Consider the following 25393-nt stretch of genomic DNA (forward strand, 5'->3'; position numbering starts at 1 on the left):
ACTGTGTGAATCACAATAAACTGTGGAAAATTCTGAAAGAGATGGGAATACCAGACCACCTTATCTGCCTCTTGAGAAATTCGTATACAGGTCAGGAAGCAACAGTTAGAACTGGACATGGAACAACAGACTGGTTCAAAATAGGAAAAGGAGTATGTTAAGGCTGTATATTGTCACCCTGCTTATTTAACTTATATGCAGAGCACATCATGAGAAACGCTGGACTGGAAGAAACATAAGCTGGAATCAAGATTACCAGGAGAAATATCAATAACCTCAGATATGCAGATGACACCACCCTTATGGCAGAAAGTGAAGAGGAACTAAAAAGCCTCTTGATGAAGGTGAAAGTGGAGAGTGAAAAAGTTGGCTTAAAGCTCAACATTCAGAAAACTAAGATCATGGCATCCGGTCCCATCACTTCATGGGAAATAGATGGGGAAACAGTGGAAACAGTGTCAGACTTTATTTTTTTGGGCTCCAAAATCACTGCAGATGGTGACTGCAGCCATGAAATTAAAAGACGCTTACTCCTTGGAAGGAAAGTTATGACCAACCTAGATAGCATATTCAAAAGCAGAGGCATTACTTTGCCAACAAAGGTTCGTCTAGTCAAGGCTATGGTTTTTCCTGTGGTCATGTATGGATGTGAGAGTTGGACTGTGAAGAAGGCTGAGTGCCAAAGAATTGATGCTTTTGAACTGTGGTGTTGGAGAAGACTCTTGAGAGTCCCTTGGACTGCAAGGAGATCCAACCAGTCCATTCTGAAGGAGATCAGCCCTGGGATTTCTTTGGAAGGAATGATGCCAAAGCTGGAACTCCAGTACTTTGGCCACCTCATGCGAAGAGTTGACTCATTGGAAAAGACTCTGATGCTGGGAGGGATTGGGGGCAGGAGGAGAAGGGGATGACAGAGGATGAGATGGCTGGATGGCATCACTGACTCGATGGACGTGAGTCTGGGTGAACTCCGGGAGTTGTTGATGGACAGGGAGGCCTGGCGTGCTGCGATTCATGGGATTGTAAAGAGTCAGACACGACTGAGCGACTGATCTGCTCTGATCTGATTATTTTCCCAAGCTCAAAAATAATCTGGAGTATTCTATACAGAGATGTATGGTTTTGAATAGTAATTATTTGTTCTATTTTCCTTTAATTATAACTTTTTCAGTGCTTTCCTTTGTTTAAAATGTGATATGAATTCTTGGAGGCAGTTAATTTTATAAGAATATATCCTTTATACAATTACACTTAATAAGATAACAGTTTTATATATAAATTATTTATCCATATGAATTTAGTTTCCAATTTATAGGAACAGATATGTCACACAATTAGAGTCACTTATGCCTTCATTCATGTTGTTGCTGTTTGTCACGTCTGACTCTTCTGCAACCCCATGAACTACAGCCCGCCATGCTCCTCTGTCCATGGGATTTCTCAGTCAAGACCACTGGAGTGGTTGCAATTTCCTTAGCCAGGGGGTCTCACCCAGGATCGAACCCAAGTCTCCTGCTTGGCAGAAGGATCCTTTACCACTGAGCCACCAGGGAATCCCACCTTCATCCAGCCAGCAAATATCTACTGAGAGCTTGTCAGGCAATGTTGCAGATTCTGGGGCTGTCATAGTCATCAAGAGACAAAATGTCTGTCCTTTTGGAGCTTAAATTCTCCTGGAGAAATTGAAAAACAAGCCAATGCATATGTAAAAAAATCTCAGTGCGAATACATGCAAAGGAGAAAAGTGAAGCAGAGCATGAAGAGGGGTGAGCTGATAGCATTATTAATAATGGGCAATATCTATTAATCTGTTACAAATTCTGCATGAACTGACTCATTTACTATTCTTCACAATGTTAGGAGGTACACACCTTTATAATTATGATATTATAGTCTTACTTAGAGTTTAGGAAGCTAAGATAGAGTAGGTTCAGGAATTTGCCCAGTTGGCACAGCCAGGCAAGACTTACCCCCAGGCTGCGTGGCTTCAAGTCTTCTCCAATTTGTTTTTGTTTGGCTGCAAAAAAAAAAAAAAAGTCAACAAAGAGTCCAAAAGCAGTATTTGGGTGCAGTCTCAAAAATGAAAGAATGATCTTGGCTCATTTCCAAGGGAAACCATTTAGTATCACAGTAATCCAAGTCTATGCCCCAAACACTAATGCCAAAAAAGCTGTAGTTGAACAGTTCGATGAAGACCTACAAGACCTTCTAGAACTAAAACCAGAAAACATGTCTTCTTCATCATAGGGGACTGAATACAAAAGTAGGAAGTCAAGAGATACATGGAGTAACAGGCAAGTGTGGCCTTGGAGTACAAAATGAAGCAGGCCAAAGGCTAACAGGGTTTTTCCAAGAGAACATGCTGGTCATAGCCAACATCCTCTTCTAACAACATGAGACAACTCTACACATGGACGTCACCAGATAGTCAATACCAAAATCAGATTGATTATATTCTTTGCAGCCAAAGATGGAGAAGCTCTGTACAGTCAGCAAAAACAAGACCAGTAGCTGGCTGTGGCTCAGATCATGAACTCCTTAGTGCAAAACTCAGGCTTAAATGGAAGAAAGTAGGGACAATCACAAGGAATTCCAATGTGACCTAAAACTAATCCCTTACAAATTATACAGTGGAAGTGACAACTAGATTCAAGGGATTAGTTCTGATAGACAGAAGTGCCTGAAGATCTATGGACACAGGTTTGTAACACTCTACAGGAGGTGGTGAAAAAAACCATCCCCAAGAAAAAGAAATGCAACAAGGCAAAATGGTTGTCTGAGAAGGCCTTACAACTAGCTGAGAAAAGAAGAGAAGCAAAAGGCAAAGGAGTACAGGAAAGATATACGCATCTCACTGAAGAGTTCCAAAGAATAGCACAGAGAGATAAGAAAGCCTTCCTAAGTGATCAGTGCAAAGAAATAGAGGAAAGCAATAGAAAAGGAAAGACTTGAGATCTCGTCACCAAAATTAGCAATACTAAGGGAACATTTCCTGCGAGGATGGGCACAATAAAAGATAGAAACAGTATGGATATAAAAGAAGCAGAAGATATTAAGAAGAGGTGGCAAGAATACGTGGAAGAACTATTTTTATAAAAGGTCTTAATGACACAAATAGCCACAATGGTGTGATCACTCAGTTAGAGACAAGACGTCCTGGAGTGTGAAGTCAAGTGGGCCTTAGGAGGCATCATGATGAAGAAAGCTAGTGGAGATGATGGAATTCCAGCTGATCTATTTCAAATGGGTGAACATATCTCCACTCATCAACAGAAAAATGGATTAAAGATTTACTGAGCATGGCCCTGCCCTTCAGAACAAGACCCAGTTTCCCCCTGTCAGTCTCTCCCATCAAGAAGCTTCCAAAAGCCTCTTATCCTTCTCCATGCAGACAGAATGAAAACCACAATCACAGAAAACTAACCAATCTAATCACATAGACCTTGTCTAACTATGAAACTATGAGTCATGCCCTTTAGGGCCACCCAAGACGGATGGGTCATGGTGGAGAGTTCTATAAAATGTGGTCCACTGGAGAAGGGAATGGCAAACCGCTTCAGTATTCTTGCCTAGATAACCCCATGAACAATATGAAAAGGCAAAAAGATAGGACACTGAAAGATGAGCTCCCCAGGTTGGTAGGTGCTCAATAATCTACTGGAGATCAGTGGAGAAATAACTCCAGAAAGAATGAAGAGACAGAGCCAAAGCAAAAGAAGTACCCAGATGTGGATGTGACTGGTGATAGAAGCAAGGTCCAATGCTGTAAAGAGCAATATTGCATAGGAAACTGAAATGTTAGGTCCATGAATCAAGGCAAGTTGGAAGTGGTCAAACATGAGATGGCAAGAGTGAACATCGGCATTTAGGGAATTGGGGAACTAAAATGGACTGGAGTGGGTGAATTTAACTCAGATGACCATTATATCTACTACTGTGGGCAAGAATCACTTCAAAAAAATGGAGTAGCCATCATAATCTACAAAAGAGACTGAAATGCAGTACTAGGATGTAATCTCAAAAATGACAGAATGATCTCTGTTCGTTTCCAAGGCAAACCATTCAATATCATGATAATCCAAGTCTATGCCCTCAACAGTAATGCTGAAGAAGCTGAAGTTGAATGGTTCTATGGAGACCTACAAGAACTTTTAGAACTAACACCCAAAAAGATGTCCTTTTCATTATAGGGGACTGGAATGAAAAAGTAGGAAGTCAAGAAACACCTGGAGTAACAGGCAAATTTGGCCTTGGAGTACAGAATGAAGCCGGGCAAAGGCAAATAGAGTTTTGCCAAGAGAAGACACTGATCATAGGAAACGCCCTCTTCCAACAAGACAAGAGAAGACTCTACACAGGGACATCACCAGATGGTCAACACCAAAATCGGATTGATTATATTCTTTGCAGCCAAAGATGGAGAAGCTCTAAACAGTTAGGAAAAATAAGACTGGGACGTGGCTGTGGCTCAAATCATAAACTCCTTATTGCCGAATTCAGATTAAATTCAAGAAAGCAGGGAAAACCACTAGAGCATTCAGGTATGACCTAAATCAAATCCCTTACAATTATACAGTAGAAGTGAGAAATAGATTTAAGGGACTAGATCTGATAGGGTACCTGATAAACTATTGACAGAGGTTCATGACATCGTACAGGAGACATGGATCAGGGCCATCCCCAAGAAAAAGACATGCAAAAAAGCAAAATGGCTGTCTGAGGAGGCCTTACACATAGCTGTGAAAAGAAAAGTGGAAAGCAAAGGAGGAAAGGAAATATATAAATATCTGAATGCAGAGTTCCAAGGAATGGCAAGGAGAGATATGAAAGCCTTCCTCAGTGTTCAATTCAAAGAAATAGAGGAAAACAATAGAATGGGAAAGATTAGAGATCTCTTCAAGAAAATTAAAGATACCAAGGGAACATTTCATGCAAAGATGGGCTCGATAAAGGACAGAAATGGTATGGACCTAACAGAAGCAAAAGATATTAAGAAGAGGTGGCAAGAATACAAAGAAGAACTGTACAAAAAAGATCTTCATGACCCAGATAATCACAATTGTGTCATCACTCATGTAGATCCAGACATCCTGGAATGTGAAATCAAGTGGGCCTTAGGAAGCATCACTAAGAACAAAGCTAATGGAGGTGATGGAATTCCAGTTGAGCTATTTCAAATCGTAAAAGATGATTCTGTGAAAGTGCTACACTGAATATGCCAGCAAATTTGGAAAACTCAGCAGTGGCCACAGGACTGAACAAGGTCAGTTTTCATTTCAGTCTCAAAGAAAGGTCATGCCAAAGAATGCTCAAACTCTGCACAATTGCACTCATCTCACACACTAGTAATGTAATGCTTATAATTATCCAAGCCAGGCTTTAACAATATGTGACTGTAAACTTCCAGATGTTCAAGCTGGTTTTAGAAAAGGCAGAGGAACCAGAGTTCAAATGGCCAACATCTGCTGGTTCATCAAAAAAGCTAGAGTTCCAGAAAAACATCAATTTCTACTTTGTGACTCTGCCAAAGCCTTTGACTGTGTGGATCACAATAAACTATGGAAAATTCTGAAGGAGATGGAAATACCAGTCCACCTGACCTGCCTCTTGAGAAATCTGTATGCAGGTCAGGAGGCAACAGTTAGAATTGGACATCGAACCAGAGACTGGTTCCAAATAGGAAAAGTAGTACATCAAGGCTGCATATTGTCACCCTGCTTATTTAACTTATATGCAGAATATATCATGAGAAATGCTGGGCTGGAAGAAGCACAAGCTGGAATCAAGATTTCCAGGAGAAATATGAATAAATTCAGATATGCAGGTGACACCACCCTTATGGCAGAAAGTGAACAAGAACTAAAGAGCCTCTTGATGAAAGTGAAAGAGGAGAGCAAAAAACTTGGCTTAAAGCTCAACATTCAGAAAACGAAGATCATGGCATCCGGTCCCATCACTTCATGGGAAATAGATGGGGAAACAGTGGTAGACTTTATTTTTGGGGGCTCCAAAATGACTGCAGATGGTGACTGCAGCCATGAAATTAAAAGACGCTTACTCCTTGGAAGGAAAGTTCTGACCAACTTAGCATATTAAAAAGCAGAGACGTTACTTTGCCAACAATGGTCCATGTAGTCAATGCTATGGTTTTTCCTGTTGTCACGTATGGATGTGAGAGTTGGACTATAAAGAAAGCTGAGCACTGAAGAATTGATGCTTTTGAACTGTGGTGTTGGAGAAGACTCTTGTGAGTCACTTGTACTGCAAGGAAATCCAACCAGTCCATCCTATAGGAAATCAGTCCTGAATATTCATTGGAAGGACTGATCTTGAAGCTGAAACTCCAGTACTTTGGCCACCTGATGCAAATAACTGACTCATTTGAAAAAAGCCTGATGCTGGAAAAGATAGAAGGCAGGAGGATAAGGCGTCAACAAAGGATGACATGGTTGGATGGCCTCACTGACTCAATGAACATGAGTTTGAGTAAACTCTGGGAGTTGGTGATGGACAGGGAGGCCTTCTGTGCTGCAGTCCATGGGGTTGCAAAGAGTTGGACATGACAGAGCGACTGAACTGAACTGAACTGATTTCAAATCCTAAAAGATGATGCTGTTCAAGTGCTGCACTCAATATGCCAGCAAATTTGGAAGACTCAACAGTGGCCACAGGACTGGTAAGATCAGTCTTCATTCCATTCCCATAGAAGGGCAGTGCCAAAAAAATATTCAAATTACCACACAGTTGCACTCATTTCCCATGCTAGCAAGGTAATGCTCAAAATCCTTCACGCTAAGCTTCAACTGTATATGAACCAAGAACTTCCAAATGTCCAAACTGGATTTAGAAAATCCAGAGAAACTGGATATCAAATTGCCAACATCCACTGGATCATCGAAAAAGCAAAAGAATTCCAGAAAAACATCTGCTTCATTGACTACACTATAGCCTTTGACTGTGTGGATCACAACAAACTGTGGAAAATTCTTAAAGAGATAAGAATACTGGATCACCTTACTTGCCTCCTGCGAAACCTGTATGCAGGTCAAGAAGCAACAGTTAGAACCAGACAGGGAACAACTGGTTCCAAAGCAACAATTTGGACTGGTTCCAAATTGGGAAAGGAGTACATCAAGGCTATATATTATCACCTTGCTTATTTGACTTATATGCAGAGTACATCATGCGACATGCCAGGCTGGAGGAAGCTGGCATCAAGATTGCTGAGAGAAATGTCAATGACATCAGATATGCACCTGACACCACCCTAGTGGTAGAAAGTGAAGAGGAACTAAAGAGCTTCTTGATAAAAGTGAAAGAGGAGTGTGAAAAAGCTGGCTTAAAGCTCAACATTCAAGAAACTAAGATCATGGCATTCTATCTCATCACTTCATTGCAATATATGGGGAAATAGTGGAAAAAATGACAGACATTATTTCCAAAATCACTGCAGATGGTGACTGCAGCCATGAAATTAAAAGATGTTTGCTCCTGGGAAAAGGAGTTATTACAAACCTAGACAGAATATTAAAAAGCAGAGACATCACTTTGCCAACAAATTCTATGTAGTCAAACATATGGTTTTCCCAGTAGTCATATACCAGTGTGAGAGCTGGACCATAAAGAAGGCTGAGCGGTGAAGAACTGATGCTTTTGAACTACGGTTCTGGAGAAGATTGTTGTGAGTCCCTTGGACCACAAGCAGATAAGGAAAGTCAGTCCTAAAGGAAATCAACCCTGAATTTTCCTTTGAAGGACTGATGATGAAGCTGAAGCTCCAGTACTTTGGCCACCTGATGTGAAGAGATGACTCATTGGAAAAGACCCTGATGCTGGAAAAGATGGAATCAAGTTAAGAAGGGTACGAAAGAGGACAAGATGGTTGGATGGCATTGCTGACTTAATGGACATGAGTTTGAGCAAACTCCAAGCAATAGTGAAGGGCAAGGAACCCTGGTGTGCTGCTGTCCATGTGGTTGCAAAGTGTTGGACACGACTCAGTGACAACAACAGCAACCTGTATCCGTATGCTGGGGGAATAAGATGTTGTGTGTTATTTTTCATGTGTTATTATTCACTACATTGCATTTATGACACTGAAGAGAATGCACTGGATTGGTCCACTATTTATAGGATTAAACTTGGAAAAAAAACATCATTAGAATGGGCTCCAGGATTACTAATGTATAAGGGGCAGTTTGCCATTGTTTGAAACTTGCATACATTAAACTTCAGAAAATAGTAAAGGGCCAATAAGACTATATCTCCAGAGAACCAGATTTTCTGTAAAATTTTGGAAAGTTTTTCTCTAGTGTACCAATTCCTATGCAAAATGTACTTTGGGAAACTTGACTCAATCATAAAGATCCTTTTAACTTTTCTGTTTAAATCACATTGGGAGAAATAGCTTCACTTTTTGAGAGACTTCCCTAAGTAACCCCTAGGTGGGGTTTCTGGTGGATATCCTGTGATGGGAATGGGGGACACTGAGATCTTTCTGTCCTGACTTGACTCCACCATCTTTCTCAGTGAACATTCACTGGAAGGAGCTCTCCCCATCACCTGGGTGTACATTTAAGATACTTAAGGATGTCAAAGCTCTAGTGTCTAAGAGGTTTGTCTACTTCAGTAGCAATTTGCTTGGAAAAATGTCATTCTTTCTGTATCCACAGGTACAACTTAAAGAATCCATTGAAAGTCTTCCTGCTAAAATGAATACTGAATTAGCAGAATCTGGCTTGAACTTGAGTGTCGGTCAGAAACAACTGGTGTGCCTTGCCAGGGCTCTTCTCAGGAAGAATCAGATATTGATTCTAGACAAAGCCACATCATATGTGGATCCAAGGTATGAAGCTGAGCCCCAGTAAATCTTGAATCTGACTTGTAAATGTGGTAAATGGAAAACATTTAGTGAATCTTCTAAATGTTTCTAAGTGCTCGCTTGGCCTCATGGATATCTGTTGATAATATTAATTCCAGAAAACAAAGGATAAAACCAAGACATGCTATATGGTGTCAATGTTGTTATGAGGCATCATAAGAGAGCTGAATTCCTAAATCCAGCTCCTGATAGTTTCAAGCAATTTGGAGGGAAGACTAATTTTCCATCATTTTATGAAAAATAGTAAATTTCTAAGTAGACTGTTTATACTTAGTTTTTTAGGAACAAGACTATATGTTAAAGTATTGATTTTTAAAAACATTGTAAAAATATCATAGGATATTTTTAAGTCTTAAGTCTGCTTTTCCTGTCTTTACTGAATTAAATCAACTTCTTTGTTTCTAGAACTGATGAGTTAATACAAAAAAGAATTCATGAGAGATTTGCCCAGTGCACTGTGCTGACCATTGCACACAGGTTGAGCACCATTATTGACTGTGATTGGATAATGGTAAGACCCTCTCCATTTTAGCTGTTTCCATTTATGTTCAATTTTCAATGTATCCTTCCTTGTAAAATTTGATAGGAACCTCCATTAATGTTTCTCTTAGTTTCTTCTCTCATTCCTGAAAATTACTCAAGTACTTAACTATACTTTTAGAATGTACTATTAAATAATATATCCAATAATCTTATATTTTCATAATAAAAGTTTATTTGAGTTGTCATTTCTTTATGATGGCCAACTGTTAAAATATTCCAAACCCAAGTTACAGCTCCATATTTTAGTGGGGAGGAACTCAGTCATTTTCACTGTGTCATAGTTGTTTCAGCATTTTTGGAGTCCCTTATCAAAAAAAATAGCTCGAACTTAGACTGCCAGGAAGCTGATGGCTAAAGTTGTAGAATTTCTCAGGAGTCCGTGAGAAGAAACGGCCTAATGAGAAAAACAGTATTTTTTAACTGAAAGGATTTAATATAAGAAATGTGTTACATAGGGATTAGAGGGCTAGAAAAGTGAAACACTGGGGTAATGATTTTAGAAAACAGCTACCATATCCTCGGACAGATCTCCAGACCTGAGAACTCGGAAGAGAGGCCCTAAAGAATTGATGCTCGGACCTCTGAGGAGAGGTCACTGCCCGGTTGCTGGTCATATTTGTGAGGGGGCAGGATGGGGCTGGTTCTCCATGTGCTAATAGCTGGGAGCTGAAGTCAGGTCCCAGTGCTGAGGTGATGCTAGGAGCAGAATCAGGTAGCACATTAGCTGTGTTTCCCACTTTCAGTCTTCCTCTAGTGACCCCTACTGGCAGAACCTAACAAAGGCCACCGGGCAAAAGAGTGTGAACTGTTGCAGTGACTTGCAGAGACCCAGCTTCTGCATCACAGATGAGAGTTTGGAAAGAAAGGCAAATCAGGGATGAGAGACTAACTAAACAACCAGCAAGTCTCTTAACAATAGCTCTGTTCTTTACACACAGCAAGCTCCAAGCTTTGGTCTCTGGATTTCTGTCTAGTATCTTCCTTTCAGGTTTCGTTGGCTCTTTCTTCCTTAGTAATTTAATATTTCCTTCCTTAGCTTTATTTCCTTCCTCCATCTATTCCTTTTCTCTCTCTTTACCATTTTATCTCTTTCCTTGTCCTTTCCCTCTGTTGCTTGCTCAGTTTCAATAAAGGAGAAATGGGATGTGGCTTTATAACATAAGAAAAGCATTCCTCAAAGGAAAAACTTTGGCAGCAAATAATCTCAGGGAATGCAAAGTACTTTAAGACATTTTGATGGTCCATACAAAACAGGTAATAATCACTAATGGCTGATCAGTAATACCCACAGTTCCTTGTGTCTAAGGATAATAGTACCATCTCTTTTGACTTCTTCAGCAGCTTCTGGAATATCACCTCCTGTCCTTACGCCACATGCATTGTCAGATGGGATTATCAGTGGGGCACTGACTAGATATCAGGCTGTCAGCATTGAGACAGTGCTTGTAGTCTCACTCCCCAAGCTGGACGTGCCTCCCTCTGGGAAGGCAGACGACAGGAGTGGGGCGTCCCCAGCCAAAAGGATGCTCTAGGCTCCAAGCAGTGTGTCTGGCTACCTGGACTAGACATCACGGTAGGAAGCAGGCTCTACCTGCAGACTTTCATGAGAGATGGGGTGGCATTCAAGACTGACCAACAGTGACTCTTAGTTTCTAGAAATGTTTTGCGTCAGGCATCCTTAGTCCTTCATTTTGTGTTCTTGAATGCTAATTGGAAAAGTAACCTTTCATTTTTAGTTTTTACCTGTCACTTTGTTGGTCTTACCTCTCAACATTGTATTTCAAAGACTGTCCCCCAATGCACCATTTTTCCATAAAAAATAAATGATGCTGTGAAATGTACCTGTTTCAAGCCCTTTGTCAGGTTTTAGACATAGCAGCAGAAAGATGGCTTGATCTGCAGCTCAGTTAAGTGTCTGTTCAATTAAATTCTTTGTTCCCAAATGTACCCTGAATATTTATTTTTGGTTTTGGTATTACAGAATTAATGGCATTCATGGTAATAGATTCTTTTTATTGTCTAATTCTTAGAAGTACTGTCAGCTTGAAATGTGTGGTTGGTTAGGGAAACTGAAGAAGGCAGAATTTGGAGGACATGTCGCCTGGTCAATCCTAAAGTGTTATCACTCAGCACCTGATCTGCAGATGTGAACATCTATACCCTCTCAACCAGTCAGCATTCTTAATATTATCAAATACATTCATTTTTTAAATGCTTTACTTACTGGTTTGTTGTTCAGTCACTCAGTCATGTCCGACTCTTTGCAACCCCATGGACTGCAGCATGCCAGGCTTCACTGTCTTTTGCTATCTCCCAGAACTCACTCAAACTCGTGTTCATTGAGTTGGTGATCCCATCCAACCATCTCACATTCTGTTGTCCCCTTCTCCTCCTTCTCCCAATCTTTCCCATCATCAGGGTCTTTGCCAGTGAGTTGGCTTATTGCATCAGGTGGCCAAAGTATTGGGGCTTCAGCTGCAGCATCAGTCCTTCCAGTGAATATTCAGGGTTGATTTCCTTTGGGATTGACTGGTTTGATCTCTTGCAGTCCGGGAAACTCTTAAGAGTCTTCTCCAGCACCACAGTTCAAAAGCATCAATTCTTAGACTGGCACCCAGCCTTGTTTATGGTCCAACTCTTACATCCATACATGACTTCTGGAAAAACCATAGCTTTGACTAAATGGGCCTTTGTCAGCAAAGCAATGTCTCTACTGTTTAATACACTGTCTAGGTTTGTCATAACTTTTCTTCCAAGGAGCAAGTGTCTTTTACTTACCAATATCTCCTGGTAAGGAGGTTATAAATTTCTATAATCTCAAATTTTTTCTCTCTTGGTCAATGTCTATGAACAAATATTTAAAGTAGTTTCATGAAGCAGTGCACTGCCCGTCCCTCCCCAACTTTCTAGTTTTGTCTTACTCTGTTCTCCCTCCTTCCTTTACAGCTAAAACCACACTGATGGTCTTTCAGTTCTCCAAATTCAATATTCACTCTCTTATAATGTGCCCTCTCTAGACTGTTGGCTTAGTCTAAGGTGCCTGCAATGGAAATGGTGAGATAGTGGGGCCTGAGCTGGATAAGGAAGTGGAGCCAAGTGGACTGTGTGATGGATTGAACATGGGATCTAAGAGCAGAGAGAGAGGTTGACACTGGTTTATGGGTGCAGAGACTGAGCATCTGGGCGAATGGGGAAGATGGAGGGAGAAGGGAAAGGCAAGGGTTCTCTTTGGAGCCTGTCACCTTTGTGATGAATGACCTTGTTTCCAGGAAAGGATCTTACCCCTCACTGTGGAGCTGCTCTTCCCACTTCTGTGTTGGGAGACCTTCAGTTTAAGGTTCGCTGGTTGAGGTCATCAGTGATGTCATGGGAAGGTCCCACCAGGAGATGTAAGCTTGGCCCTGTGTTTACATCTCAGTCTGAGCTGGTTGTGGTTGCTGACTCCTCTGGTAGGAATAACAGGATTAGACCTCAGAGCACCAAGAGACAGGCATCCCCCAGCTTCAGGGTTGGGGACTGTCCTCTGTGCTCCATTCACCCCAGGTGTAAAGCTTGTATGTTATTCTAGAGCTTCTAATTACCAGTTGGCTTTCAATGCAGCAAAAACATCACAAATAATGTTCTCTCTCAAACCTTCCATTTTTGAGGCAAACTTATTTTTATTCCTTGCTTTAGAACTATAGACATACCTTGTTTTATTGTGCTTCCCAGATACTGCATTTTTACAAATTGAAAGCTTGTCATAAACCTGCATTGAGCAAGTCTATAGGCACCATTTTTCCATCAGCATCTGCTTATTCCACGTCTCTGTGTCACCTTTTGGTAATTATCACAATATATCAGACATTTTCACTATCAATGCAGTTGCTTTGGTGATCCGTAACATCAATGATCTTTGATATTACTACTATGACTTACTGAAGTCTCTGATGATAGTTAATATTTTTTAGCAATGCCTTATTTTTAAGTTAAGGTCTGTAAATTATTTTTTTTTCAGACATAATGCTATTGCACACATGCTTGGTTATAGTATAGTGTAAACATAACTACTATATGCCCTGGAAAACCAGAGAATTCACGCGACTCACTTTACTGCAGTATTCAGTGTATTCTGGTGTTCTGAAACTGAACCTGGAATAGCTCTGAGGGATGCCTATACCAGTTCCTTTCTGGAAAGCAAGTGATTGTTTGTTCTGAAAGCTTTAAGGATATAAAGAGAAGCCAATCTGCTGCAAAGCCTGATGCTTCACAGGGAGGGCTGCTAGCCTGGGGGAGGGGCTTGGGGAAGTGACAGATGCTGACGACGGAGGGGCATAACCAACAGCGCTGTCACCATAGAGTCCTGTCACTGCAGGTGTTAAGGTGTAATAATTACATATTGTTGCACCGATGAATACTTAGGCACAAAAATAGATGGATATTTTCTTTTATTCTGTTTTTTAAAATGAAGAGCCTAACTCATAAAAATATATTTTTGTTACGAAAAGGCAATAAATGTGCAAGGTAAAAATAGGAAAAAATTTTTTAAATCTCATAAAGGGAAGATTACAAAATATGCACCACCAGAAAGTAACAGTTGTATAGTGGTATAATATTATTTGGATAAAATTAGAACTATTAATAGTTTGATAATTAGTCTTATGCAAAACAGAGAGAAAATCAGCAGAATTTTTATAGCAACAATATATTCTTAAAATCCCCCATGTCATGAATTAATTTTCTATAGCATGGTTTTAATAGCTGCCTAAAATTTCATCTTAGAGATCGAGTATAATTAATCTGAAATCTTGACATAATATGGGCTTCCCTGGTAGCTCAGACTGTTAAGAATCTGCCTGCAATGCAGGAGACCCAGGTTTGATCCCTGGATCAGGAAGATCCCCTGCAGAAGGGAAGGGCTATCAACAGAGGAACCTAGCAGGCTACAGTCCATGGGGTCGCAAAGAGTCAGACATGACTGAGCAACTAACACTTTCACTTTAGAGATTATATATTTTTTAAATTGTCACTTTTATTCAAAAATCTTGAAATGATTAGATGGATATGGTTTTGCTTAGTGTAAGTGAACAAGAGAAAAGGCTTGTTGGGAAACAACTGTGACCCAGTTAATAGCTTTGTGTATGTGTTCCCTCTCTGGATGGATTTACCCAGTTTTAGTTTGTTAAACCATTTCAGAATTTTATTTTCCAAAGAAATTCTCTTAATTTTAAGTATCTTAAAGATGTCATAACAGCATCTAAGTTATGATTAAGCATAAAAGTCATAACAGCAACTAAGTCAATTGTCCTCATTTGCTCCAAAATAGTGGAGCAAGACAGACAAATTAGAAATCCTTTTTCTCCTAAGACTCACTACTGTCTCTACATTAGAGAGTTCTTACTACAGACTTTAGGATTAGCTGGGTGCTTGTGACCTGTTTTCTCTGCATCCAATAGCACAGCTGTTGCCTCCAATTCCTGCACACTGCAGTCTTCATGTCACCTGAATTCTCCCTAGAACCATGAACAAAGAAGCACGTGAATATCTGCACTTGCGTTAACAGTATTGTTGTCTGTGGTCAACATTTTCATTGTCTGCAGCTAGAGAATTCTTTGGAAATGAATGATGAAGAACCAAAACCAGGGACAGGAAACTCAGATTCTACCTCTTTTGTTTATAGTCAGTCTTATGATGTTATGTTCTTTATGTTTCTTCCTCAACACAAACCTCTTCTCAGTAGAATTTTTCCCAGAGAAATCAAAACCAGAAACTGTTGTAATATCCCCACTTGGAAAGCACAAAACAGCTCATACCTAACTAGAGTTTTACGTAAGTCTGTTTTTCACCTTCATGGAACATTTCTTTCAGAAGCCTACATGGCTGCAATTAGAATATTTCAGAAGTGGAAACTCCTTCAAAAACTCCAAAAGATTTCACTCACGTTTTCAAAGGAAAATAACTAATATGGATGTAGAAAGCACACTTGGGGAGAAGAGATTACTTTAAGAGGGGAGTGCTTATGAGCAAAGGCAGCAGATTGGGGAAAGTGACTATGGAGGTGACCGTGAGCCAGCCTTCATCATCCCCCTGGTGAGAGACTAACTTATTATTTAAAGATCTAGGAAAGGATTTTGAGTTAATACTTGCCATGTTGCCCCGTCACTGAGAAAATCGCGGGCACCCATGTCACCAGTGAGGGACCCACGGTGCAAGTTTGGACAGCTGTCCCTGTGTCATCACCTGGCGACCAGAAACAGATATGACACAGACCTTCCCCTTGCAGCTCTACTTGTCGATAAGTGGGGCTCTCTCTCTACTGTTGTCATCATTTCTTATGGGGCCTTAACTCCATCCTCTCCCGCCCCTCACCTCTCCATGCACTCACCCACCTCTCCTTGCATTCCTCTTTTTCACTGATGGCATCTTGCCAATGAATGGATCAAGTTATCTTGCAGTTGCTGCTGCTGCTGCTAAGTCGCTTCAGTCGTGTCCAACTCTGTGCAACCCCATAGACGGCAGCCCACCAGGCTCCCCCGTCCCTGGGATTCTCCAGGCAAGAACACTGGAGTGGGTTGCCATTATCTTGCAGTGGGTCCATTTAATTTTTCTGTCTAGACAGCTACCAGGAATATCTGCACATAAACAGGTTTGATAAACACATCTTCACTGAACTTATGTAACTCACTTACTTGTCCAACATAATGTGTTTTTACTTAACCTACTAGAGCTTGATAAGTAATTCAAGATTGGATTTCCTGGAGAGATCCTGGGGTTCAGGGATTATTATCACACCAATTTTAATGTGTGATTTAGTTTATAGTTTAACTTGTGTTACAGAAAGGGTGGGGACATATGGGAAATTATACGAGATTTTTCTTATAAGGGATGAAAAAAATCCAAAACTATACCTATTTTTCTGTACACGAAGAGAATTTAGATTTGCTTTATGTTTATTTGTTCTGAAATATCTGGAATCTTTGATCAAGCTTCTGCTGCTAAGTCACGTCAGTCGTATCCTACTCTGTTGGACCCCATAGATGGCAGCCCATCAGGCTCCCCCATCCCTGGGATTCTCCAGGCAAGAATCCTGGAGCGGGTTGCCATTTCCTCCTCCAGTGCATGAAAGTGAAGCCTTTCATTCGTGTCCAACTCTTTGCGACCATGGACTGCAGCCTACCAGGCTCTTCCATCCATAAGATTTCCCAGGCAAGAGTACTGGAGTGGGTTACCATTGCCTTCTCCTTTGATCAAGCTAGTAAATGTAAAAGTTAAGTTGTTAAAATTCTGTTTCCAGCTATTTTTCAGTCTATGTCTCATCTTAGCTCTTATAGCCCCTAACGTCTTGCCTTTTAAGTTTAATTACATCCAATTTATTTTTGCTTTTATTTCTTTTGCTTTGGGAGACTGATCAAAGAAAATATTGCTGTGATTTATGTCAAAGTGTTCTCTACCTGTGTTTTCCTTTTGTTTTATAGTACCCAGTCTAATCTTAGGTCTTTAAACTATTTTGAGCTTATTTTTATGTGTAGTATGAGGGAGTATTCTAATTTCTTTCATTTCCAGGTATGCAGCTTTCCCAGAACTATCTAGCAAAGAGACTGTCTTTTCTTCAATATATATTCTTACCTAATCTTTCATAGATTAATTGAACACAGATATTTGGAGACTTGTATTTTAAAACTGCAGTTTTTCTTCTTCAACATCAGGAGGAACAGTTATATTCTATCTATGCTATGCTTAAGTAAAATTGCACATTCAGGGCATCTAAATTGACATGCCTAATTGACATTTAGAAAATTCATTATGTGGATGAGACATTCAGTTATTCTTGGACTCTTTTGAGAAAGGTGCTCTTAACAATGATTCACAGTATAAGCAAAAGATTAATAGGAATATGACCTTTGTGAGACTTAAAAAATGGTTCCAATTAAATACAATGGATGAAGTTAACTGCAATACCTACGTGTAGAAAAAATAACTTGTGTCTTGTTTAGAGTTCCAGCATATTCTCTTCCTTTTTAAAAAAAATAATATTATGAATTTATTTTTGGCTGTGCTGGGTCTTCTTTGCTGTTTGGGCTTTTCTCTAGTTCTGGTAAATTGTGGTGCATGAACTTATTTGCTCCACAGCATGTGGGGTCTTCCTGGACTAGGGATCAAACCTGGGACTCCTGCATTGGCAGGCAGATTCTTTTACCACTAAGCCACCAGGTAAGCCCATACCACATATTCTCTTTAGATATATTTATTCTAAATATGACCTAAATGAAGAATTAAATTCCACTTAACATCAGAACTATGTTTGTAATTCTATTATTTGGGTCAATTGTTTCAGGTACTTTTCCCCCCTCCATAACCATTAACCAAGGTCACTCAAAAGTAGAAAGGCAGAGTTAAGAGCCCCTTCCTCTCCCTTTCAATTTCCAATTAGCAGGTTTGTTAATGAGCAATAAAAGGGGTGAAAGGCAAGCAGCTTAAGAAAGAAAGAGAAAGAAGCAAAAAAAGGTAATTTGTGAAAACAGATTCAGATCCTAGGCAGTTCAGGTTGGACTGCCCCATGTGTTGTTCAGGCTGTGATCACTTCAATTTAGAGCTCAATTTCTTATTTGCTTTTATAGACTTATCCAAAAAGAAAACTGGATTTCTAGAAATTCCTTCTGTGCAGAGCAGTTCTGCAAAAGCTGCTTATATATCAGCTACTGTTGCCAGCCTTCCACTCTCATAATAATAAACTACAGCCACAGCCAACTTCAAGAAGCATCTTAACCGCTTGGACAAGGGATTCTGCCCCTCTTGTTGTTGTTCAGTCACTCAGTCTCTCGGTTTCTAATCCTTTGTGACCCCACGGACTGCAGGACTCCAGACGTCCCTGTCCTTCGATACTTACTGGAGTTTGCTCAAACTCATGTCCATTGAATTGGTGATGCCATCCAGCCATCTCATACTCTGCCATCCCCTTCTCCTCCTGCCTTCAAACTTTCCCAGCATCAGGGTCTTTTGCAGTGAGTCAGCTCTTCCCATCAGGTGGCGAAAGTAATGGTGCTTCACCTTCAGCATTAGTCCTTCCAGTAGGGGCTGACATAATCCAGGACCCTAAAGAAGTTCCGGAAGCATTTACTTTTTTCCCCACAATATTGCTCAGATTGTCAAATCAACTTGACAATTAATTTGTTGTCAGGACACTGCCATGTGGTTTGTATGATGTCAACCTACTTTTTAGATAAATGCAGTCTGATTTTCTTGAACCAAGACCTTTCCCAACTCTGTGTATCTGTATAAATAGCCCTCAAAGCTCAGAGTTTGGGAGCTAAAAGCACTAACTAATGATAATAACCCCAAATGCCCTGGGCAGAATATAAAATGCTACAGACTGTCCTGTTCTAGTAATCATATTCTAAACTTTTCATTTTCTTCCTTTGCTATAACCATATAATGATCAAAGGTTGGGCTGGGCCTTTGTCTACCTAGTAAAACAGGGGAATCAAACCATTTAAATATCAGTCCTACCACCCAGATTCTTCCCGACCTGCCCCTTTTTGAAATATTGTCTGAGTTATGTTACTGGGAGATGTTGTGTGCTCATGGGTTTCTTTCTGCTGTTAACAGGTTTTGGATTCAGGGACATGGAAAGAATATAGTCTGCCATATAATTTGCTGCGAGATAGAAACAGCCTATTTTACAAGATGGTGCAACAACTGGGCGAGGCAGAGGCTGCTGTCCTCACCAAAAGGGCAACATAGGTGAGCCTGCTGCGGGAAGCTGTAATTAAAATTCACCTCCAGGGTGCACTCTTCACAAGATGTCCACCAAGGGTCTGGGAACAAGCACTCTGTGCTCTTTTCAATTAGAAGTCACCAGAGAGGAAGCTTCATGACTGTGTCTTCACAACATGTGGCAGGTGGAAGGGAGGTCTGCTGAGAATCTGCAGCAGTGCTGGGGGTGGGGTTGGGATGTGTGAACCCTTCTGTGTGCACACACCTGTGCCTGAGACAGAGATTTTGGATTCGACTTTCCACAAGTTCGGACTCTGAGTTGAGATTCTCATGGAGCACTGAACACCCTCATTTTGCAGACCCTTTACATTCATTCTGATTGGTGCTCAGTATATTAGTGATACAAGTTCTGTTGAGAAATATCCAGGAAATTTGAGGGTTTAAGGGGGAAAATCTTGAAATATTTTGATTCTAGAAAGATATTCCAGAGAAAGGTGTAGGTCTCTTCTGTTTTGTAATCTATAAAGAAAACTCTTACCTGAAATTATCACTTTGTCCCTAATTATTGTTGTTTAGAATTAGGTCCATTTGTCCCCCATGCTTCCTCTATATTCTAGAAGGTGAAATTGTCATCAGGACAAATCAAGAACTCACAACACCTTCACACTGTAGTCTTAATGGTGCCTGAAGGTTTACAGAGCACTTTCACAGAGATGAGGTGTGTGAAGCACTAACCACTGTGTGTGGTGTGAGGAAGGGGCTCAGTGAGTAACATTCAGGTCACGTGGTATCTTCCTAACAGAGGTGAAGTGGTAACCAAGGTCTGGTTTAAGAGGCTTAGCCACTGTCATGCAGCCATCTGTAAGTCTTTCTGGAACCAGGTGGGAGTAGGATTGGGGTTGATGGAAAGATAGATGGAAGGAAGGAAGGTCTGGTGTTCTTGCCCCTTAAAATGCATGGCTCAGGGTGGGATTTGGCTTCACCATTGAAAATTTCTCTCTGGATATTAAATTATGGGTGTATTTTCCATTCTTCATTCTTTACTGCCTCTCCCAGATTTTCACTTGTAATTAGAATAAGATTATTTGTGTAATATTTAAAATGTCTTAAAGGAAATATGTCCCAGTGTCTTAAATACTTCTATATGAAAGATTTATCTAAAATGTGGCCTAAGTTCCTCACTGTCTCTTCTCAATCCTCTCTAGAAATGAGGAAATGCAGAGCAGGACCTTCCGCCACTCATCATGTAGGAGGCTTCCTGGGTCTCAGAGTTGGCTGAAGAGTTGGCAGAGTTAGAGTTTGTGCTTAGGTTTAAGGAAAAGGAAGTCTGTGTTCTGAACTTTTCATAAGTACTTACATTGTGTGCAAATGTTTAGAAGCTGAACAAGGAACTCTGTATTTTTTTTTATGCCTGAAATTCACAGAGTGCTTTTATCTACTAGAGTGTCTCCCAGTCAGACCATCCTTCCTGAGACCTCTAGAGCCAGGAATCTCCCAAACCCTTTTGCTCTTTTGACCTTAGGCATTTCACATCAAAAAGAGGTGTTCCCACCTGTATGTCTAGGTCTTCATTTTAAAACTATATTATCATGACACTGAGTAATAAGAAATAAAACACAGAATTTTAGATTGGTCCAGATAATAAGATAATAGGATTCAACCCTCTCTTTGTACAGGTGAGGAAACTAAGGTGCTTTAGAAGGAAGGTGGCCTTATGTACATAACTTGTGTTAAGCTAGTCTGCAGCAGATACAGAATTATAAATTTGTTCTTTCAGTAAATATTTTAAATCAAGTGTAACATACATACTGAAGCAGACATAGGTCATAGAATTAGAAATCTTGAGATTCCTGGTCTAGTAATCCTGCACCTACTCTAACAATATAAATGGTAAGTTATATTTGTGTAGTTTTTTATAATTTATTTTCTACAGTTCTCATATGTATGATTTCACATACTCTCCTGATGGTTCATTTTTATCCCATGTAATGGATGAGTAGAGTGGGTCCAGGGCTCACCCAAGGTCACAGAGCTGGTCCAGGGAGCACAGAGGGGGAATTATTGAGGGAGGCTGGGTGCTGTCCTAAGTGCTGGGTGCTGTCCTAAGTACTGTGTTCTGCATTGAGCCTGAGAACACTGCTCCTGTCACATGTTAGCCAAGGTAGGGCCAGTCACCGAAGTTCACAGGGTGGCAGAATCTCACTCATGGATTTCAGTCCTGCCACTGGCTCAGCTCACCTCTACATAAAGAAATGCATTTCTTAATTCTCATCCCATCTTGACATTACTTCTGCATACTCTGCATCCTCTTAGAAGGAGAAGCTGTCAGATTATCAGCTTTTTGAATGTGCAAGCATCAGATATCAGTGCATTGTTCAGAGCTATAACATGGGGAGCACTAGCCTAAGTCACAAGCTTTCACTCTAATAGAACAGAATTCATTCATCTGAAAAGAAAACCCAACATCTGGGAGAAGGTGCTTCCACATCACATTTTCTTGAACTTGTAGCTCAGATGAGCTGATTACTGTCTGATTGACCCTTTTGGATGATCCATGAAATAGTAGAGAAAGTACATTTTAGATACATAAAGCTAACAGGGGCTGCAGTTTGCTAGGGATGCCATACAAAGAACAAAGAGTAGGAGACTTAAACAGCAGAAACTCATATCCTCACAGCCCTGGAGATTGGAAGTCTGAGGTCAAGATGTCAGCAGTGTTGGTTTCCTCTGAGGTCTCTCTCCTTGTCTTGTAGACACCATCTTCTATCAGTGTCCTCACATGCTCTTCCCTCTGTGTGAGCCTGTGTCCTGGTCTCTTCTTATGAAATCTCCAGTCTGTTAGATTAGGACCCAGTTGTATGATTTCATTTTAACTTTATTGCCTCTTTAAAGATGCTGTCTCCAAATACAGTCACATTATGAAATACTGTGCTCTGTGCTACTGGGGAGTTCAGAACTTCAACAGGCAAAATTGGAAGTGAGAGGGTAACAGGCAGGAAGACCAGGGGTCTCCAGAGAGAGTAGGCTGAAAGTGTCAGACATTTTTTATCTCTCTCTTAAGCTGCAGGAGGAAACAAACTACTAGTGATATATTTTTTACCCTTCTCTATACAAAGATCATGGCATCCGGTCCCACCACTTCATGGGAAATAGATGGGGAAACAGTGTCAGACTTTATTTTTCTGGGCTCCAAAATCACTACAGATGGTGACTGCAGCCATGAAATTAAAAGACGCTTACTCCCTGGAAGGAAAGTTATGACCAACCTAGATAGCATATTCAAAAGCAGAGACATTACTTTGCCAACAAAGGTTCGTCTAGTCAAGGCTATGGTTTTTCCTGTGGTCGTGTATGGATGTGAAAGTTTGACTGTGAAGAAGGCTGAGCACCGAAGAATTGATGCTTTTGAACTGTGGTGTTGGAGAAGACTCTTGAGAGTCCCTTGGACTGCAAGGAAATCCAGCCAGTCCATTTTGAAGGAGATCAGCCCTGGGATTTCTTTGGAAGGAAGGATGCTAAAGCTGAAACTCCAGTACTTTGGCCACCTCATGCGAAGAGTTGACTCATTGGAAAAGACTCTGATGCTGGGAGGGATTGGGGGCAGGAGGAGAAGGAGATGACAGAGGATCAGATGACTGGACGGCATCATTGACTCGATGGACGTGAGTCTGAGTGAACTCCAGGAGTTGGTGATGGACAGGGAGGCCTGGCGTGCTGCGATTCATGGGGTCTCAAAGAGTCGGACATGACTGAGCGACTGATCTGATCTGATCTGATACAAATTTATATGCTCCAAAAAAAGAAATGCAGAAAGGTAAAATGGTTGTCTGGTGAGGCCTTATAAATAGCTGAGAAAAGAAGAGAAGCTAAAGGCAAAGGAGAAAAGGAAAGATATACCCATTTGAATGCAGAGTTCCAAAGAATAGCAAGGAGAGATATGAAAGCCTTCCTCAGAGATCAATGCAAAGAAATAGAGGGAAAAAATAGAATGGGAAAGACTAGAAATCTCTTCAAGAAAATTAGAAATACTAAGGGAACATTTCATGCAAAGATGGGTACAATAAAGGACAGAAATGGTATGGACCTAACAGAAGCAGAAGATGTTAATAAGAAGTTGCAAGAATACACAGAAGAACTATACAAAAAAGATATTCATGACCCAGATCATCACAATGGTGTGATTACTCACCTAGAGCCAGATATCCTGGAATGCAAAGTCAAGTGGGCCTTAGGAAGCATCACTACGAACAAAGCTAATGGAGGTGAATGAATTATAGTTGAGCTATTTCAAATCCTAAAAGATGATTCTCTGAAAGTGCTGCACTCAATAGTCCAGCAAATTTGGAAAACTCAACAGTGGCCACAGGACTGGTAAAGGTCAGTTTTCATTCTAATCCCAAAGAAAGGCAATGCCAAAGAATGTTCAAACTACTGCACAATTGCACTCATCTCACAGGCTAACAAAGTAATGCTCAAAATTCTCCAAACCAGCTTCAACAGTATGTGAACAGTGAACTCCCAGATGTTTAAGCAGCTGGATTTAGAAAAGGCATAGGAACCATCAAATTGCCAACATCCGCTGGATCATCGAAAAAGCAAGAGTGTTCCAGGAAAACATCTGCTTCTGCTTTATTGACTATGCCAAAGCCTTTGACTCTGTGGATCACAATGAACTGTGGAAAATCTTTCAAGTGATGGGAATACCAGACTGCCTGACCTGCCCCTTGAGAAACCTGTATGCAAGTCAGGAAGCAACAGTAAAAACTGGTCATGGAAAAATAGGCTGGTTCCAAATCAGGAAAGGAGTACATCATGGCTGTATATTGTCACCCTGTTTATTTAATTTATATGCAGAGTACATCATGAGAAACGCTGGGCTGGATGAAGCACAAGCTGGAATCAAAATTGCTCGGAGAAATATCAATACCCTCAGATATGCAGATGACACCACCCTTATAGGAGAAAGTGAAGAAGAACTAAAGAGCCTCTTGATGAAAGTGAAAGAGGAGAACTAAAAATTTGGCTTAAAGGTCAACATTCAGAAAATTAAGATCATGGCATCTGGTCCCATCACTTCAGGGCAAATAGATGGGGAAACAACAGAAACAATGACAGGCTTTATTTTGGGGGGCTCCAAAATCACTGCAGATGGTGACTGCAGCCATGAAATTAAAAGAAGCTTACTCCTTGGAAGAAAAGTTATGACCAACATACACAGCATATTAAAAAGCAGAGACATTGCTTTCACAACAAAGGTCCATCTAGTAAAAGCTATGGTTTTTCCAGTAGTCATGTATGGATGTGAGAGATGGACAATAAAGAAAGCTGAGCACCAAAGAATTGATGCTTTTGAACTGTGGTATTGGAGAAGATTCTTGAGAGTCCCTTGGACAGCAAGGAGACCCAACCAGTCAATCCTAAAGGAAATCAGTCCTGAATATTCATTGGAAGGTCTGATGCTGAAGGTGAAACTCCAATATTTTTGCCTCCTGTTGTGAAGAACTGACCCATTTAAAAATGCCCTGATGCTGGGAATTATTGAAGCCAGGAGGAGAAAAGAATGGCAGAGGATGAGATGGTTGGATGGCATCACCGACTCAATGGGCATGAGTTTGAGTAAGCGCTGGGAGTTGGTGACAGGGAAGCCTGGTGTACAGCAGTCCATGGGGACACAAAGAGTAGGATAGGACTGAGGGACTGAACGGAACTGATATAAATTTAAAAAGAGGTTTCTATTAAAATTCTGTGTTGCCATAAGGATACCTGGTTCCACCTGAACTTAACTTTTCTCAAACCTTGAGCTAACCAAAGCATTTTTCTTATGGAAATGTTTGTCTTCAGCTCAGCTCAGTTCAGTCGCTCAGTCGTGCCCAACTCTTTGTGAGACCATGAATCACAGCACACCAGGCCTCCCTGTCCATCACCCTCTCCCGGAGTTTACTCAAACTCACGTCCATCGAGTTGGTGATGCCATCCAGCTATCTCATCCTCTGTTGTCCCCTTTTCCTCCTGCCCCCAATCCCTCCCAGCATTAGAGTCTTTTCCAATGAGGCAACTCTTCATATGAGGTGGCCAAAGTACTGGAGTTTCAGCTTTAGCATCATTCCTTCCAAAGAAATCCCAGGGCTGATCTCCTTCAGAATGGACTGGTTGGATCTCCTTGTAGTCCAAGGAACTCTCAAGAGTCTTCTCCAATACCACAGTTCAAAAGCATCAATTCTTAAGCGTTCAGCTTTCTTCACAGTCCAATTCTCACATCCATACATGACCACTGGA

General features: G+C 40.8%; 1 protein-coding gene across 1 annotated transcript in view; it reads left to right on the forward strand.

Moving 5' to 3' along the window:
• LOC129624652 (ATP-binding cassette sub-family C member 4-like) overlaps nt 1–25393 on the forward strand; it is a 156850-nt gene that overhangs the window by 126247 nt on the left and 5210 nt on the right. The window contains exons 25-27 of the mRNA XM_055542810.1: nt 8673–8845; nt 9287–9392; nt 19010–19144. Coding sequence (XP_055398785.1) covers nt 8673–8845; nt 9287–9392; nt 19010–19144 — 414 coding nt within the window. The remainder of the gene's footprint in view (nt 1–8672; nt 8846–9286; nt 9393–19009; nt 19145–25393) is intronic.

This window comes from Bubalus kerabau, chromosome 12 (assembly GCF_029407905.1).
Source record: "Bubalus kerabau isolate K-KA32 ecotype Philippines breed swamp buffalo chromosome 12, PCC_UOA_SB_1v2, whole genome shotgun sequence".
Lineage (NCBI taxonomy): Eukaryota > Metazoa > Chordata > Mammalia > Artiodactyla > Bovidae > Bubalus > Bubalus kerabau.